Here is a 19,349-nt window from a genome sequence, read left to right as displayed (position 1 = left end):
GCTCTCTCAAACGCCCACTTTGGGGACTAGACACCACTTTGTTGTCTGATGACAAATTTTGAGAGCATTTGTTTGCTGCCATAGCAGACTTTCTTAAGCTGAACAAAACAGAGTCAATGTCTCCTTCAACACTCTGGGAAACCCTAAAGGCCGTCATGAGGGGGGGGAGATTCTCTCATAAAGCTCATATCATGAAAATGGAGAGAGTGGAACGACAAAGGTTAGTGAACTCCATTTTGGAGGTTGACTGCAAATATTCACTTGCCCCAACGGCAGACCTACTAACGCACGGAAAAAATTTACAACTCCAATTCGAATTGATATCTACGGACAAAGCTGTGCTTCAGTTGTGACATTCCTGGCCACCTTCTAGGAACATGGCAGCACGGTAGCATGGTGGTTAGCATAAATGGTTCACAGCTCCATGGTCCCAGGTTCGGTTCCCGGCTGGGTCACTGTCTGTGTGGAGTCTGCATGTCCTCCCCGTGTGTGCGTGGGTTTCCTCCGGGTGCTCCGGTTTCCTCTCACAGTCCAAAGATGTGCGGGTTAGGTGGATTGGCCATGCTAAATTGCCCGAAGTGGGACCAGTACAAACCGGACGTTCTGCACCTGGGCAGGACTGGAACCGATGTCCGAGGCAGGGGGTTTGCTAGAGCTGTTGGGGAAGGTTCAAACTAATGTGACAGGGGGATGGGAACCGATGCGGGAAGTTGGAAGGAAGTAAAACAGGGACAGAAGCAAAAGGAAGGGGGAAAGTGTAAGGCAGAGAAGCCATATGAAAAAATCAAAAAGGGCGACAGTACAAGGTACAGTGACTGAGGAGAGCTCAGTGAATAGGCCCAGGAATACAGAAAGGAATAAAACGGGAAGTAAAAACATTAATGGTAAGCGACGCAGCAGGTTGTTACATGAAGATATGGGTTCAATGACAAGTAAAATTAGGAGAAAAGTTAAGAGGAAATATAACTTAGGAGAGGTTACTGATCGAGGTGTTAAGATTCAAAACAGAGGCAAAAAAGCCAACATAAGTGTACTTTACCTGAATGCTCGTAGTATTCGGAATAAGGTAAATGAGTTGATGCCGCAAATCATCGTGAATGACTATGATTTCGTGGCCATTACTGAAACATGGTTAAAGGATGGTCACGACTGGGAGTTAAATATCCGAGGATATCAACCTATTCGGAAGGACAGAGTGGATGGTAAGGGAGGTGGTGTAGCTCTGTTATTTAAGGATGACATCTGGGCAATAGTAAGGGATGACATTGGTGCTATGGAGGATAAGGTTGAATCCATTTGGGTGGAAATCAGGAATAGTAAGGCGAAAAAGTCACTGATAGGAGTAGTCTATAGGCCACCAAATAGTAACATTATGGTGGGGCAGGCAATAAACAAAGAAATAATGGATGCATGTAGAAATGGTACAGCAGTTATCATGGGGGATTTTAATCTACATGTCAATTGGTTTAACCAGGTCGGTCAAGGCATTCTTGAGGAGTTTATAGAATGTATCTGCGATAGTTTCCTAGAACAGTATGTAATGGAACCTACGAGTGAACAAGCGGTCCTAGATCTTGTCCTGTGTAATGAGACATGATTGATTCATGATCTCATAGTTAGGGATCCCCTCGGAAGGAGCGATCACAATATGGTGGAATTTAAAATACAGATGGAGGGTGAGAAGGTCAAATCAAATACTCGTGTTTTGTGCTTAAACATAGGAGATTACAAATGGGATGAGAGAAGAACTAGCTAAGGTAGACTGGGAGCAAAGACTTTGTGGTGGAACAGTTGAGGAACAGTGACGAGCCTTCCAAGTGATTTTTCACAGTGCTCAGCAAATGTTTATACCAACAAGCTACTAAAAAAGCTATAAAGAAGAGTAAGATGGATTATGAGAATAAACTTGCTCAGAATATAAAAACAGATAGTAAAAGTTTCTACAAATGGGCAGCACGGTAGCATGGTGGTTAGCATAAATGCTTCACAGTTACAGGGTCCCAGGTTCAATTCCCGGCTGGGTCACTGTCTGTGCGGAGTCTGCATGTCCTCCCCGTGTGTGCGTGGGTTTCCTCCGGGTGCTCCGGTTTCCTCCCACAGTCCAAAGATGTGCGGGTTAGGTGGATTGGCCATGCCAAATTGCCCTTAGTGTCCTAAAAAATAAGGTTAATGGGGGGGGGGGGGGGGGGGGTTACTGGGATAGGGTGGATACGTTGGCTTGAGTAGGGTGATCATTGCTCGGCACAACATCGAGGGCCGAAGGGCCTGTTCTGTGCTGTACTGTTCTATGTTCTAAAATATATAAAACAAAAAAGAGTGGCTAAGGTAAATATTGGTCCTTTAGAGGATGAGAAGGGAGTTTTAATAATGGGAGATGAGGAAATGGCTGAGGAACTGAACAGGTTTTTTGGGTCGGTCTTCACAGTGGAAGACACTAATAACATGCCAGCGACTGATAGAAATTAGGCTATGACAGGTGAGGACCTTGAGAGGATTGTTATCACTAGGGAGGTAATGAAGGGCAAACTAATGGGGCTAAAGGTAGACAAGTCTCCTGGCCCTGATGGAATGCATCCCAGTGTGCTAAAAGAGATGGCTAGGGAAACTGCAAATGCACTAGTGATAATTTACCAAAATTCACTAGACTCTGGGGTGGTCCTGGCGGATTGGAAATTAGCAAATGTGACACCACTGTTTAAAAAAAGGAGGTAGGCAGAGAGCGGGTAGTTATAGGCCGATGAGCTTAACTTTGGTAGTAGGGAAAATGCTGGAATCTATCATCAAGAAAGAAATAGCGAGGCATCTGGGCAGAAATTGTCCCATTGGGCAGACGCAGCATGGGTTCATAAAGGGCAGGTCATGCCTAACTAATTTAGTGGAATTTTTTGAGGACATTACCAGTGCAGTAGATAACGGGGAGCCAATGGATGTGGTAATCTGGATTTCCAGAAAGCCTTTGACAAGGTGCCACACAAAAGGTTGCTGCATAAGATAAAGATGCATGGCATTAAGGGTAAAGTAGTAGCATGGATTGAGGATTGGTTAATTAATAGAAAGCAAAGCGTGGGGATTAATGGGCGTTTCTCTGGTTGGCAATCAGTAGCTAGTGGTGTCCCTCAGGGATCAGTGTTGGGCCCACAATTGTTCACAATTTACATCGATGATTTGGAGTTGGGGACCAAGGGCAATGTGTCCAAGTTTGCAGATGACACTAAGATGAGTGGTAAAGCGAAAAATGCAGAGGATACTGGAAGTCTGCAGAGGGATTTGGATAGGTTAAGTGAATGGGCTAAGGTCTGGCAGATGGAATACAATGTTGACAAATGTGAGGTTATCCATTTTGGTAGGAATAACAGCAAACAGAATTATTATTTAAATAAAATGTTAAAACATGCTGCTGTAGAGAGAGACCTGGGTGTGCTGGTGCATGAGTTGCAAAAAGTTGGTTTACAGGTGCAACAGGTGATTAAGAAGGCAAATGGAATTTTGTCCTTCATTGGTAGAGGGATGGAGTTTAAGACTAGGGAGGTTATGCTGCAATTGTATAAGGTGTTAGGCCACACCTGGAGTATTGTGTTCAGTTTTGGTCTCCTTACTTGAGAAAGGATGTACTGGCACTGGAGGGTGTGCAGAAGAGATTCACTAGGTTAATCCCAGAGCTGAAGGGGTTGGATTACGAGGAGAGGTTGAGTAGACTGGGACTGTACTCGTTGGAATTTAGAAGGAAGAGGGGGGATCTAATAGAAATATATAAAATTATGAAGGGAATAGATAGGATAGATGCGGGCAGGTTGTTTCCACTGGTGGGTGAAAGCAGAACTAGGGGACTAGCAGTTTTAGCCTCAAAATAAGGGGAAGTAGATTTAGGACTGAGTTTAGGAGGAACTTCTTCACCCAAAATGTTGTGAATCTATGGAATTCCTTGCCCAGTGAAGCAGTAGAGGCCCCTTCATTAAATACTTTTAAAATAAAGATATAGTTTTTTGAAGAATAAAGGGATTAAGGGTTACGGTGTTCGGGCCGGAAAGTGGAACTGAGTCCACAAAAGATCAGCAATGATCTCATTGAATGGCGGAGCAGACTCAAGGGGCCAGATAGGCTACTCCTGCTCCTAGTTCTTATGTCTTCAAAATATATTGTCAGAGTTTAAAGAACAAGAGCCAAGGGTCTATCACAAAGATAAAATAGCAACCTATATGAAATGAAAAACCTTCAGATTTTTCTTTGTTGAATTTATTTATTCTGCTTCTGAATTCTTTATTCCTCTCCTTTATTCCTCTGGAGCAATAGGTCAGAAGGTGAAATCATTGAGGGAGAACTAGGGAATAGGGCCAGTATGGCTCTGAGGAAGAGCAGGCAGGGATATGTTGCTGAAAACAGCGGGTCTGGTGGCCTGAAGTGCATATGTTTTAATGCAAGAAGTATTACAGGTAAGGCAGATGAACTTAGAGCTTGGATTAGTACTTGGAACTATGATGTTGTTGCCATTACAGAGACCTGGTTGAGGGAAGGACCAGGTTGGCAGCGAAACGTTCCGGGATTTAGATGTTTCAGGCAGGATAGAGGGGGGTGTATAAGGGGTGGCGGAATTGCAGAGGGCAGCGAGGCTATATGGGTAGAGATCAGGAATAAAAAGGTAGCTATCACAATGTTGGGGGTTTACTATAGGCCTCCCAACAGCCAGCGGGAGATAGAAGAGCAGATAGGTAGACAGATTTTGGAAACAAGTGAAAACAACAGGGTTGTTGTGATGGGAGACTTTAACTTTCCCAATATTGTAAGAAGTCTTACAACACCAGGTTGAAGTCCAACAGGACTGTTTCAAACACAAGCTTTCGGAGCACTGCTCCTTCCTCAGGTGAATGGAGAGGTATGTTCCAGAAACATTTATATAGACAAAGACAGAGATGCCAGACAATGCTTGGAATGCAAGCATTTGAGGGTAATTAAATCATTACAGATCCAGAGATAGGGGGTGATCCCAGGTTAAAGAGGTGTGAATTGTCTCAAGCCAGGACAGTTGGTAGGATTTTGCAAGTCCAGGCCAGATGGTGGGGGGGTGAATGTAATGCGACATGAATCCAAGATCCCGGTTGAGGCCGCACTCATGCGTGCGGAACTTAGCTATAAGTTTTTGCTCTGCAATTCTGCGTTGTCACATGTCCTGAAGACCACCTTGGAGAACGCTTACCCGGAGATAATAATTCCATATATTACAGACCGGCCTCCTCAGTAGACAACATAATGATAATACTCCCAACATTCGGCACCTTCTCAGGGTACAAATTAAATGTGGGTAAAAGTGAGTGTTTTGCAGTGAATCCATCAACCAGAGGGGCTCAAATTAGTTCACTGCCATTTCGCCTCTCGCCCTCTAATTTCCGACACCTGAGGTTCTACGTAGCCCATAACTGGGCTTTGCTTCACAAACTGAACTATTCAAGCCTCACCAGTAATGTTAAAGCAGACTTACAGAGGGGGAGTAATCTTCCATTGACTCTTGCAGGTAGGATCCAAACTATCAAGACGAATGTGCTGCCAAAGGTTTCTATTTTTATTTCAATGTATCCCCATTTCTTTGCCCAAAACAAATTTTTATTACAGTTAACAAAATCATTTCAGCTTTTATCTGGGCAGGCAAGAGTCCCAGAGTCCTCACCACTCTGCTTAAGAGAGTGGAGGATCAGGAGGCTTAGCCCTCCCAAATCTCCTGTTTTAATATTGGCTGCCGATATACAGAAAATCCTGCAATTGCATTGTGACCCTGGCTCGAACTGAGGTAAAATGGAGGCTGTCTTGCAGCACAACCTCCTCCCTACATGCCAAAATTACTGCACTGCTCCCCTTCAGGTCTTTCCTCAAAGTTCTGCGGTGATCTCCCTCAGGGTTTGGAAGCAGTTCTGGCAGCACTTCAAACTTCTCTCACTGTTTCCGCTTGTCCAGATCTGCAACAATCACCTTTGTCGCCTTCGAGCTTCGACCCATCGTTCAGCTCTTAGGGGGCAGGAGGTCTTGTGCACTTCGGAGACTTGTTTTCATAGGAAGCCTCGCCAGCCTTGAGAAACTCACAGACAAATTTAAGTTTGATTCAGTTCAAAGTATTATATAGAACACTTTGGACTAAAGCGAAGATGAGTGGATTCTTTCCAGAAGCGGAGAAAAAGTGTGATCGCTGTTCACTTACACTGGCTAACCACACACACGTGTTTTGGTCTTGTCCTAAGCTTGCTGGATACTGGGTTCCCTTTTTTGACACAATCTCCAAGATTTTACAGGTGACCCTAAAACATTGATCACTAGTAGCAATATTTGGAGTCTCGGACTCTCAGGCATTCCATTCGGGGGTAGGGGTGGATGTTCTCACCTTTGCCTCTTTAATAGGCAGGAGGCAAATCATCATACCTAGGAGGTTTGATTAAACACACCTCAAGTGAAGGCTCTTGTGTTCGTCCTAGCCACATTCAACATAAAGGTGATAGGTCAGGTGAGCTTCATGATACACTTTGGAGTTTCTAAGCCATGGCCCATAACACTAAAAACAATGAGCCAAACACCTTTAGGTGCAATTTGCACGGGAACAACCACTGGATTGTCCCAAGCTCACAAGAGAGGGCTATTTTCTAGTACTAAGCATATAATACTAGCAGTTTTAGTCAGTGACACTTTGTTATTTGAATGGTGACAGGACATTTTCTTTTGTGGATTTCAAGTCCTTCTATAATATGAATAAGACATTATTGTTGGAATTTATTGCTGTTTATTAAACCAACAAATCATATTCCTGAAGTGTATCAAATTTTAACCTGATGGTACCAAACTAAGTAAGATTGCTAGTTACTGCTTATATGACCCATTAAGGCTTTGGTCAAGCTTATAAAGGAGGAAATCAAATTCTGCAATACTTCCCTATCGTGTTTGTTTCTCATACCACACCTAGTGGTGCATTAGGCAGACTTTTACCTGTTCCCATATCAAGGTTTCTCCTGGAACAGATCACTAGTCTGTGGCCAGGGGCTTATAGCTTGAGGGGCACCACTCTGCATCAAGCATTGCTGACCAGGAATCTCTACCACTCTTAACACCTGCCACTGGAGTGTTGGAAGGATTTTGGAGGTTGATACTCAACCTGTTTGGCCCCATTAGGAATGTACATTCCTTGGCTCTCAAGTCCTGGAGTAGGACTCAAACCGGGAATTTCTGCCTCAGAGGCAGGGACACTACACACTGCGCCACAAGACCTCCTTCTCCCCATCTTGTACATAGAAATGAATCTGCCGACAAAAGCCCAGTTCCCTCATTATCCCTATAAGAGACCTAGATAAACAAAGAAACACATCGTCAGTTGCAATAAGGCAGCCTTTGGGCATTAAATAACATAAATAAATAATTTTAATATATAAAAATTATTGGCAACATCAAGTTTTCTATAATTATAAAATCTATTAGCATAACCATGCATAACGTTTGTACTTACAAGCGGTTTTGATTTTATCAAAGATTTCACAAACAAAACAGAACACTGAATTATTGCAAGTTCGGTGACTTCATATTCAGCACAATCTGTGGAACCATTTGCCCCGATCTCAATCACTGTATTTGTTTAGCTCCTATTCTTCAATGAAACAATCCACAACTGTGGATTGTACTGAATGATCATTTTCCCAGTGCAATCCGCTTTTTAACTTGTCTGTGTTCTTCATCCAGCTAAGGTACCATGCTACTTTAAGGGGCTCCAGTCAGCAGACCCGCCTTTGTCAGAACAGTCAACTTTTTATCCCCAAGTTATGACCACTCAAGACCAACCACTTAGAACCTGAAGGCTCAAGGGTAACCAGATTACAAAACTATAGGTTGGAATTTGGAACCATGGGTTTAGCTGTTTGCTATGGAACAGAAAACCAACGGCAGATATCCTTTATTGGTAGAGGGAAAGAATGTCACCTGGCGAGGAGAAGGGTTGTAAGGAAAATGGTAGATTTGCTTCATATAACAATGGAAAACTATAGATTTTAAAGCAACAGAGTTAATATTTTACCAAGCTAGTCCAAAAGAAATCTTGAACTATTACTTAACTTCAACTCTCTGGTAGCTGGTGAGAGATCATTTATATGTACACATACCATTCATAATGAAAGTGTCCAAAAATTCATGGGACAATCATACTGTTTTGAGGAAACAAATCTCAACAAGTTGGCAAATGACGGCAATGCCTGCATTCTACAGGCACCCACATGACCCAGGCTCAATCAATGCAGCAAGAGTAGAGTCAGTGACAAGTGGCTGTCCAATGCAGGAATCTCTGTATAGTAAACAAGCATATACTTCATTAAATCTTCAGTTGGACACTCTTGAGATTAAGACCACCCAGATATAGGCTGCTGGTTCTTTTATTTCCCACTCCCATACCCCACCAACAGTTTTGGTTTTGCATCTCTCACTTCCAAAATACTTCACTTCTGTCGAGTCGCTACTGCTCCTTCTTGAGCTGCTGGTGATTTGGGGCTGGGTTATAGGAGTTGGTCCTCAAGGCTGCCAGGTCAATTTGCGTAACACTCTTCTGCCTCTGAAATGCCAGAATCGGCAGCGCAAAGGCACACAGAATGTGGAAGTGAAAATACATTGACCTTCAAAACAAAGCAAGAGAGAGAATTTATTCAGTGTGCATCTTCAATTGAAGAGCCAAATGACCCAACACAATAGCACCATTCAAATTTCACACGGTACAACAATTCTGCAGTCCTACTGATATACCAGAGGATTCCACGTAAGAGGAACTCTTTGAAGAATTGAAAGGTCAATGCTCTAATAGAAGTTTCTATAACAGGAAAGAAATACCGCAGAAGGCAGTAGAGGCTAGATCGTTATGTATGCTCAAGGCTGACACAGGTAGACTTTTAATCAGTAAATTAATCAAAAGTCATGGGGTTAGGACGGGAAGGGGAGTTGTGGATTATCAGATCAGTCATGATCTCATTGAATGGATGTTCGGTGGCAGCCATGAGTTGATCAGTTGCACACGTCGTAACCCCATAATCTCCCACTTGGTTTTCTACCCAGTTAATAGGAAATTTTTGTGGAAAAAGAAGTGAGAGGAGGTTTCTCCCCCAGAATGGAATGTCAGCGGGGTATCACACCCGGCAAAATTCAGTGAGAGCCCTAGCTCAGGAGTTGGAGGACACACATGGCGCAGCACAAGTGGAAAAAAATGGCGGAGGGAAAAGGGTTGTCATCGTTTGCCACACTGCCTGTGGAACATTTGATGGACTTCATCCAGGAGAGATTCATCAATAGTGAAAGGAGGAGCAGGGGGACTGGTTCATTGCGATTGAGGGGGCTGTAGCCTCTATTCACGGGACTTTAGATCGGGTAGAGAAGCGCCTGGAGTCATAAGGTGTGACGATCCAAGAGGTCAGAAGAGCAGTGTCAGATCATAGTGACCGGATCCTATCACTGGAGGCAGAGATGGTGTTGCAGGGGGAGACCTGCAAGGTACAAGGGTAGAAGACCAGGAGAGATCGGTCCAGTTAGCAGAATTTGCAAATCGTCAGTCTGCCGGGGGTGTGTGGAGGGAACGAGTGCCATGGGTTACGTTTCGAGGATGTTCAAGAAGTTGGTCAAGGCGGGGTTCTTTGAGAAAGCCCCAGTGGTGGATCATGCCCATTGGTCACAATGACAGAGGTCGAAAGCTGGGGAGCCGCCGCTGGTGGTGACTGTGCGTATGCACATGCTCCAGGACGTGGAGAAGATTTAGAGGTGGGTGACGGCAACTCGAGACTGTAGCTGGGAGGGGAATCGAATCCGGATCTATCAGGACATAAAATAAATAACCTTCTATTGTCACAAGTAGACTTATAGAACATACCGTGCAGAAGGAGGCCATTTGGCCCATCAAGTCTGCACCAACCCACTTAAGCCCTCACTTCCACCATATTCCCGTAACCCAGTAACCCCACCTAACCTTTTTGGACACTAAAGGCAATTTAGCATGACCAATCCACCTAACCTGCACGTCTTTGGATTGTGGGAGGAAACCGGAACACCCGGAGGAAACCCACACAGACACGGGGAGAATGTGCAGACTCCGCACAGCCAGTGACCCAGCAGGGAATCGAACCTGGGCCCCTGGCGCTGTGAAGCCACAGTGCTTTCCACTTGTACTACCGTGCTGCCAGGCTTACATTAACACTGCAATGAAAGGGCAGCACGGTGGCACAGTGGGTTAGCCCTGCTGCCTCACGGCGCCGAGGTCCCAGGTTCGAACCCGGCTCTGGCTCACAGTCCGTGTGGGGTTTGCACATTCTCCCCGTGTTTGCGTGGGTTTCGCCCCCACAACCCAAAGATGTGCAGGTTACATATAGAATTTACAGTGCAGAAGGAGGCCATTCGGCCCATCGAGTCTGCACCGGCTCTTGGAAAGAGCACCCTACCCAAGGTCAACACCTCCCCCTTTCCCAATAGCCCAGTAACCCCACCCAACACTAAGGGCAATTTTGGACACTAAGGGCAATTTATCATGGCCAATCCACCTAACCTGCACATCTTTGGACTGTGGGAGGAAACCGGAGCACCCGGAGGAAACCCACGCACACACGGGAGGATGTGCAGACTCCGCACAGACAGTGACCCAAGCCGGAATCGAACCTGGGACCCTGGAGCTGTGAAGCCATTGTGCTATCCACCAGGTTAGGTGGATTGGCCACACTAAATTGCCGCTTAATTGGAAAAGAAAAATGAATTGGGTACTCTAAATTTTTTTAAAAACCCACTGCAATGAAGTTACTGTGAAAAGCCTCTAGTCGCCACATTCCGGCATGGGAATTGAACCCGTGCTGCTGGCTTTGTTCTGCATCACAATCCAACTGTCTAGCCCACTGAGCTAAACCAGCTGGTGCTGACCTGGCCAAACAGCAGGCAGAGTTCAATGGCAAGGTGGCGCTCTTTTGGAGCAAGGTTTGGTTTGGGTTGATGTGTCTGGCCAAACTTTGGCTGACTTTTAAGGGCAGGGAACATTACGACTCCAGAGGAGGCGGATGACTTTGTCAAGGAACATGGGTTGGTATATGCTAGTTTTGTAATTGATACGTTGCTTTTTTGCACATATTGGGTTTTGGTATGAGTTTTTTGGAGTTATATGTGTGTATAATATGTGTGTGCCTCCGGTCGTTATTTGCACATATTGGTTTCGTATGAGATTGGGTCAATGATTGGATGGCACAGAGATGTGGGTTGGAGTAATGCGGTGGAAGCAGAGTGAGCGAGGGGTAGTTGGGGCGGTTCGGGTGGGGTCCTTTGTCTGGATTTCCAGGGGGAGTCGCCATGTGAGCAGGGAATGCCAGTAAACGGCAGCAGAAACCCCCAGTGAGGATAGTAGCATGGAATGTGCGAGGCTTAAATGGTCCAGTTAAATGGTCCAGAGTGTTCCCGCACCTAAAAGGTTTATGGGCAGAAATGGTTTTCTTTCAGGAGACACATTTATGTGTGAAGGGCCAGATGTGGTTAAGGAAGGGATATGTGGATAATTTGTTATTAAACGTTTCAAACCCTCCCCCCCCCCCCCCCCCCAATGTGTATGTGGTAGATAATGGGTTACTGGGGAAATTTGGTGTGTTTTCTGAGTACAAAATGAACATGGAAAAAAAGTGAGATATTCCCGGTGAATGCCCAGTGCGAATTTAGGAGCCCTGTCGTGACAATAAGCGATTTTCATTTCATTTCATTCAAGGTGGGCCAGGATACTGTTTCAGTATCTGGTTATCCAAGTGGCTCATGATCGGGCCACAATGTATAAATGTAACCCGGCCGATCTGGTGGAGAGGGTCAAAGGGGATTTGAAGAGGTGGGATACCTTGCCGCTGTCTCTGGCAGGAAGGGTACAAATCGTGAAAATGAATGGTTTTTGTTCATTTTTCAGTCCCTTCCAATATTCCTTCCTAAGGCGTTTTCCAGAGGATGCATAACATAAGTTGATTTCTGAATTTGTTTGGTCAGGCAAAACGTCTAGGGTTTGGATGACCTTTTTAAAGAGGCTGGATGGGGGGGTTGGGGCTCCCAAACCTGTTGTATTATTACTGGGCAGCAAACGTGGAGAAGCTGAGACTTTGGTGGGGATGGGACAGGGTCAGAATGGGTGCAGATGAAGAAAGTCTTATGTGAGGGGACGAGCTAGAGGGCCCAGGCGACAGCCGTGCACCCGTTTTCTCTGGGTAAGCACACTAGCAGTCCCGTCATTCTGTCAACTCTTAAAGTTTAGAATCAGTTGAGGCTGCACTTTAATATAGAATGTATGCCAGTATTGGTTCCAGAATGTGGGAACCCCAGGTTTATACCAGGAGAGATGTGTACGATGTATGGAAGTTGGTACAGGGGTGGGACAGAGCCGGTTAGGGACCTCTTCGTAGAGGGGAGGTTTGTGGGGCTAGCAGAATTTCAGGAGAAATTTGAATTGCCAAGGGGGTGTGAATTTAGATATTTTCACAGTAAGAAGTCTTACAACACCAGGTTAAAGTCCAACAGGTTTGTTTCAAACACGAGCTTTCGGAGCACGGCTCCTTCTTCAGGTGAATGGAAAGGCTTGTTCCAGAAATGTTTATATAGACACAGTCAGAGATGCCCCGGAATGCGAGCACCTGCAGGCAATCAAATCATCAAAGATGCAGAGAGAGAGGTAACTCCAGGTTAAAGAGGTGTGAATTGTCCCAAGCCAGTTCAGTCGGTAGGCCTCTGCAAGTCCAGGCTTGTTGGTGGGGGCCGAATGTAATGCGACATGAATCCCAGATCCCGGTTGAGTCCGCATTCATGCGTGCGGAACTTAGCTATAAGTTTTTGCTCAGCAATTTTGCGTTGTCGCGTCTCCTGAAGGCCTCCTTGTAGAATGCTGACCCGGAGATCAGAGGCTGAATGTCCTTGACTGCTGAAGTGTTCCCCAACTGGAAGGGAACAGTCCTGCCTGTTGATAGTCGCACGATGCCCGTTTATTCGTTGTCGCAGTGTCTGCATGGTCTCGCCAATGTACCACGCTTCGGGACATCCTTTCCTGCAGCGTATGAGGTAGACTACATTGGTCGAGTCGCACGAGTATGCGCCGCGTACCTGGTGGGTGGTGTTTCCACGTGTAATGGTGGTGTCCATGTCGATGATCTGGCATGTCTTGCAGAGATTACCCTGGCAGGGTTTTGTGGTGTTGTGGTTGCTGTTCTGAAGGCTGGGTAATTTGCTGCAAACAATGGTTTGTTTGAGGTTGCGCGGTTGTTTGAAGGCCAGTAGTGGGGGTGTGGGGATGACCTTGGCAAGATGTCCATCCTCGCTGATGATGTGTTGGAGGCTGCGAAGAAGATGTCGTAGTTTCTCCGCCCCAGGAAAGTACTGGACGACGAAGGGTACTCTGTCAGTGGTGTCCCGTGTTTGTCTTCTGAGGAGGTCGGTGCGGTTTTTTGCTGTGGCGCGGTGGAACTGTCGATCAATGAGTCGAGCGCCATATCCCGTTCGTACGAAGATGCCCTCGTACAAACGGGATATGGCGCTCGACTCATTGATCGACAGTTCCACCGCGCCACAGCAAAAAACCGCACCGACCTCCTCAGAAGACAAACACGGGACACCACTGACAGAGTACCCTTCGTCGTCCAGTACTTTCCTGGGGCGGAGAAACTACGACATCTTCTTCGCAGCCTCCAACAAATCATCAGCGAGGATGGACATCTTGCCAAGGTCATCCCCACACCCCCACTACTGGCCTTCAAACAACCGCGCAACCTCAAACAAACCATTGTTTGCAGCAAATTACCCAGCCTTCAGAACAGCAACCACAACACCACAAAACCCTGCCAGGGTAATCTCTGCAAGACATGCCAGATCATCGACATGGACACCACCATTACACGTGGAAACACCACCCACCAGGTACGCGGCGCATACTCGTGCGACTCGACCAATGTAGTCTACCTCATACGCTGCAGGAAAGGATGTCCCGAAGCGTGGTACATTGGCGAGACCATGCAGACACTGCGACAACGAATAAACGGGCATCGTGCGACTATCAACAGGCAGGACTGTTCCCTTCCAGTTGGGGAACACTTCAGCAGTCAAGGACATTCAGCCTCTGATCTCCGGGTCAGCATTCTACAAGGAGGCCTTCAGGAGACGCGACAACGCAAAATTGCTGAGCAAAAACTTATAGCTAAGTTCCGCACGCATGAATGCGGACTCAACCGGGATCTGGGATTCATGTCGCATTACATTCGGCCCCCACCAACAAGCCTGGACTTGCAGAGGCCTACCGACTGAACTGGCTTGGGACAATTCACACCTCTTTAACCTGGAGTTACCTCTCTCTCTGCATCTTTGATGATTTGATTGCCTGCAGGTGCTCGCATTCCGGGGCATCTCTGACTGTGTCTATATAAACATTTCTGGAACAAGCCTTTCCATTCACCTGAAGAAGGAGCCGTGCTCCGAAAGCTCGTGTTTGAAACAAACCTGTTGGACTTTAACCTGGTGTTGTAAGACTTCTTACTGTGCTCACCCCAGTCCAACGCCGGCATCTCCACATCATAGATATTTTCAGGTCTGGGACTTTGCATGGAAGGAGCTGCCCTCATTCCTTCAGCTGCCAAAGCACAATTTGTGAGATGGGTTGTTAACTCCAGATGAGCTGGGGAGGGGTGGATTGGGGATATTAACAGGTGGTTGGTGGAAACGGAGAAGGCACCAGTGGAGGGGACAAAGCAGAAATGGAAGGAGGATTTGGGGATTGAGCTTGGTGTGAAATAATGCACCAGATCCATTCAACCTCGCCCTGTGCCAGGATGAGCCTTATACAGTTCAAGGTGGTGCATAGGGCTCATATGACACTGGCCCATATGAGTTTTTTTCTGGAGGTGGGGGATGTATGCGAGAGATGTGGGAGGGGACTGGCGAACCACGCTCACATGTTCTGGGGATGCACAAAGTTGGGGGTTTCCGAACAGCGGTTTCAGAGACCCTACCAGAGATAGTGGTGGTGAGGATATTGCCGTGCCCTTTGGTGGCGATTTTTGGGTTTCGGATTTGCCAGAGCTGCTGGAGGGGAAGGTGGCCGAGGTCGTGGCCCATGCTTCTCTAATTCCCCGGTGGCGAATCTTATTCAGTCGGAGGTTGGCAGCACCGCCGGGAGTCTCTGCATGGTTGGGGGATTTTAAGTCTGTAGAAGATTAAGTTTGTCTTTAGGGGGTTGGAGGAGGGGTTTTATTCACAGTGGAGTTTTTTGCTGTCCTTGCTTGAAGATCTGTTTGTCGCCAGTGGGTGGGGAGTGGGGGATGTTGGGGTAGTTCAGGGGAGAGAAATGGGGAAAATTGTTTGAATCATGTTTATATTAGGTTGTTGTATGTGTATGTTATTGGTTATTTGGAATAAAATATACATATTTTTTAATGATCTCACTGAATGATGAGGCAGACTCGATGGACTGAATGGCATACTTCTGCTCCTACATCTTATGGTTATGGTTAAATAATCCATTGCTGCACCATCACACTTGTGGCCAAGATCTTGCAAATGCACCATTTTGGAAGGCACTGGGCTCAACTGGCCTTATATAGCCTCAGGTCAGTCTACCTTAGCCATCAGCAATAGGTGTGTGCTACAACTGATGCCAAGTTTCAAGAGAGTGAAAAGATCCAGCCAGGATTTTTATTGGTAATCATGACCCACTGACCTCTCCTCATTCCCACTGGAATTGGGCTGTGCTTTATAGTTTAATTATCCATTGTCTGAAATTACATGTATCTTTAAATCAAGCAGCAGAATTCAGAAGTTCCAGGAAAGAACACCTGCTCATCTCAGTTGACTTGAACAGAAAGCTGCAGACTTGTCGCCACCAGAGTGAGAGAGATAGGTTAGGACTCAATTGTTTGGGCGGTGCCCAAATGAATTGTCCCAAAAGGCCATACTCTGCCTGGTAACAGATGATTGGATTCTATCCCAGTAGAATGCTTTTCAGAGTCCCAAGGAGTTTCAATTTGACTCCTGACAGCAGAAAGAAAAGATCCTTCTTTCTCCAAAAAGGCTGTATTTCTGAACTTGCAGAGAACCCGAATGAATCTATCTGTAGGAAAACGATTGCATGCTGCAAAACGAGATCAGGGTCTGTTTTCTCTCTCCAGAAAGACTGTGACTGCTGTATTTCTAAAGCTACAGAGACCTGAATCAATCATTCTAAACAGAGGACTTTTACAGGCTGCAAACAGAGACTTTAACCTGAAAACTTGCTGTGCAGGAAGGTGTGCTGAAAAACACCATCTGAAACAAAGACCTCCTTTCCTTTTACTTTTATTTACTACCTTTCCACCCATCTGTGTTTGTCTGTCCTGTGTGAGTGTGTGTGTTTGTGTGTATGTGTGTGGTGGTGGGGGGGGGGGGGGGGGGGGGGCAAGCTAAAGTGGGGAATTGGAAATTGCAAAATAAAAGTAAACCAGCTGTATTTGCTGCATATTTTATTATAGTTCTTGTTATAAATAAACATTAATTGTGTTTACATTTATAAACCTGGTGACTGTAATTACTGGGCAGCCAAGGGCAAAAGACTTTGGGTAGTTTTCTAAGAACTATTGGTTAATTTACTTGTGCTGTGACTCCGGGTCAAGTGGGGCTGGCGGCCGCGCACTAGAGCAGGGTGTCGTAACATCCACAAAAAGACAGGCATAACCAGGACCCATTCAGGTAACAATAGCCACACTGTTTATTTGGAGGAAATGAGACAATAAAACAAGAATTGAGCAGAACACAGATGCAGAAGTTAACAAGACAATATAAATCTATTTGGAGTTTGGTCCTAAATAGTGTTCCAATTCCCAGAGGGTTAAGTTGGGCATCTGTTATGCAGAGCCCACATCTGGCCAGTAGTAATCTAAACTGGAACTGGTTACATACAGTTCCGTTGAAACCAATCTGTGGTCAACTTGGGCTCCGTTTTGCTTTTCGCATGCCAAATCCTTTAACCAGAAAAACTGAAAAGCAGCCAGTTCTTCATATTTGCGAGCAAGTTATGTATAGAAAGTGATTTTAGTTTGTCGGTTAAATTCTAAATTAAGTTAGAAATGAACTTGGAACACTGCACTCCCTGGGATGTCTCACAATTACATCAAGCCACATCAAAATTAAATATTCCTGTATTCTCCAAAAACAATCTTCTCACAAGGAGTTTGACAGGACAGCAGAGTTATCTGGTGTGCAACTTAGAACTGACAATTCACTCACGCCTAGCACTTTTTCATTCAGGTCAGGGTGCTGTAAGTGGGCAAAGACACATGGCTGTCATCACTGCATGGTTCACAGTTGAAAACGGAACTGGAAAGCAAATCTACGACTTTTTTATGATGCAGTTAAATTGCTTAGAACTGTCCTGAAATTTAACTTCTCTTGTACAAACTGTAAACTGTCTCCACAAGAGCATAAAGTGCAGATACAGTGCTAGTCTACTTGCTACATCGATGAGTGTATTACTGCAGTATCGCGAGTTGCATCTTGTCTATTAAGGCCGAAGAAGCCAAATGGTAGAAACATTGAATAGAAACATTGAATCTCTTGAGTGCAATAGGAGACCATTCGACCCATCATGTCTACACTGACCCCTCTGGAGACCACCCTATTTAGGTCCAATCCCCCACCATGGGTGGGATTCTTCGATGGAGAGACAGAGTCTGCACTGTCGTGAACGCCGTCGCGTTTCATGACGGCGCTAATGGGCCGCCGGCAGCAACGATTCAGGCCCCGAAAAGGGGCCAGCAGCTTGGCAGCGAGAAACGCGGTGGGCGTGGCGCCAGAGTGGCGCCGTCATCGCGCGATGCCCGCATGACGCGGCGTCGCTACATTTTATGTGCACGATCCGCGCACAGGCCCCGTCACAGAGAGATGGTTGCGCCCCGCCGTGCTGCTCCCAGGGTCCGGGACAATGACCTGGAGATACTACTGGACACAGTGGACGAGCGGAGGGCGATCCTGGGCCGAAGACGTAGCCACCGGCACCCGGAAGCACACTCAGGTGCAGCTGGCGTGATGTGGGAATTGCTCCCATGCTCGGGAGAGCAGTGCCGTAAGAAGCTCAACGACCTCACAAGGGCAGCCAGGGTAAGTACCCCAAGAGTTCCCCGGGCCACACCCCACCCCTCCCTCTTTCCCCCCCCCCCAACATGTGCCCATGCAGGAGGGGCGGGGACCAAGTACCACACGACCCACGTGGGCACCACACTGCCCTTGCAAGCTGCCATGGCATGGTGCCCAGTGCCCCCCCCAGTCATAATGTTGCCAACATCTACGCGTCGTGATGCTGACCGCCTCGCTCTGACGGTTCCCCCCCACGCCCGCAGGATAAGACAACCCACAATAATCGTGAGTGTGCAAGAACCGGAGGGGGATCACCTGTTCTGCATCCCCTCACCATCCATGAGCAGAGGGCTCTGAACCTCGCTGGGGGAGCCGCCACCCGGGAGGTAGCGCCATGCCAGATCGGAGGCGCAGTACCAAGTGAGACTCCCCTGCCTGGCAACACTCCCTCAGCCCCTCACACTGCACCCCCTCACACAGCCCCCTCCACCCCCTCCACCCGCTCGCACTGACCCCTCCACCTCCTAACCTCCCCCTTAAACTGCACCCCTTCACACTGCCCCCTCCACCCTCTAACACTCCCCTCACACTCCACCCCCTCACACTCGACTCCGTGTGTCTAACGATACATGCTTTATTGTGTATTTCAGGGCCAGCCGCCGATCGTCCCGGAACGTCTCAGACAAGCCACCGCCGTCCAGGTCCACGTCCATCCGCCCACAGGGACGCACACCAGGGAGGGGAAGGAAGACGGACAGGAGGGCCCTCTTCCGAAGCCAGGCCACAGGACACGGACACACAGAGGACCAACACAAACGACACTGACAAACACAGGACGGGCAGTCAGGACACTGACGGCCATGAGACGGACGAAAAGAGGACGGGGAGCCAGGACAGTGACGGACAGAGGACGGGGAGTCTGGACAGTGACGCAGAGGACGGGCAAACAGATGATGGACAGACCGGACACAGCACCTCACATGGGCCGAGGACAGCGTCCATCGGTCCAAGGCTTGACCCAGGAGACCCCAGACCTGGGGTCCGACGAGGACACAAATCTTGCGTCACAGCTGTAACCCACACCCTCCAACATCGCAGATACCCTCACCTTGGTTGGCCACATTAGTTATGACGTTCAGACCCTGATCAATGCCACAGCGGGCCTTCAGGACTGGCAGCGCCAGGTGTCGGTGGTGCCACGGCGCTGGTCTCCACCCGCAGCACCGTCCCATAGTGAGGCCCAGGGGGCATCGGGCTCCCTGAGGGAGGAG

The 19,349-nt window shown here is 47.2% G+C and overlaps 1 protein-coding gene across 4 annotated transcripts in view; it reads right to left on the bottom strand.

The window, feature by feature from the left end:
* Positions 1-7,413: 7,413 nt before the first annotated feature.
* mboat1 (membrane bound O-acyltransferase domain containing 1) overlaps positions 7,414-19,349 on the bottom strand; it is a 189,342-nt gene continuing 177,406 nt past the window's right edge. For all 4 annotated transcript variants that reach the window (XM_038796971.1, XM_038796970.1, XM_038796968.1 and 1 more), the window contains one exon: positions 7,414-8,624. In XM_038796971.1, the coding sequence (XP_038652899.1) occupies positions 8,468-8,624 (157 nt within the window). In that variant the 3' untranslated portion in view covers positions 7,414-8,467. The remainder of the gene's footprint in view (positions 8,625-19,349) is intronic.

This window comes from Scyliorhinus canicula, chromosome 5, assembly GCF_902713615.1.
Source record: "Scyliorhinus canicula chromosome 5, sScyCan1.1, whole genome shotgun sequence".
In the NCBI taxonomy this organism is placed as follows: Eukaryota; Metazoa; Chordata; class Chondrichthyes; order Carcharhiniformes; family Scyliorhinidae; genus Scyliorhinus; species Scyliorhinus canicula.
The sequence above is the reverse complement of the archived record's forward strand: the minus strand, read 5'-3'. Positions and strand labels throughout refer to the sequence as shown.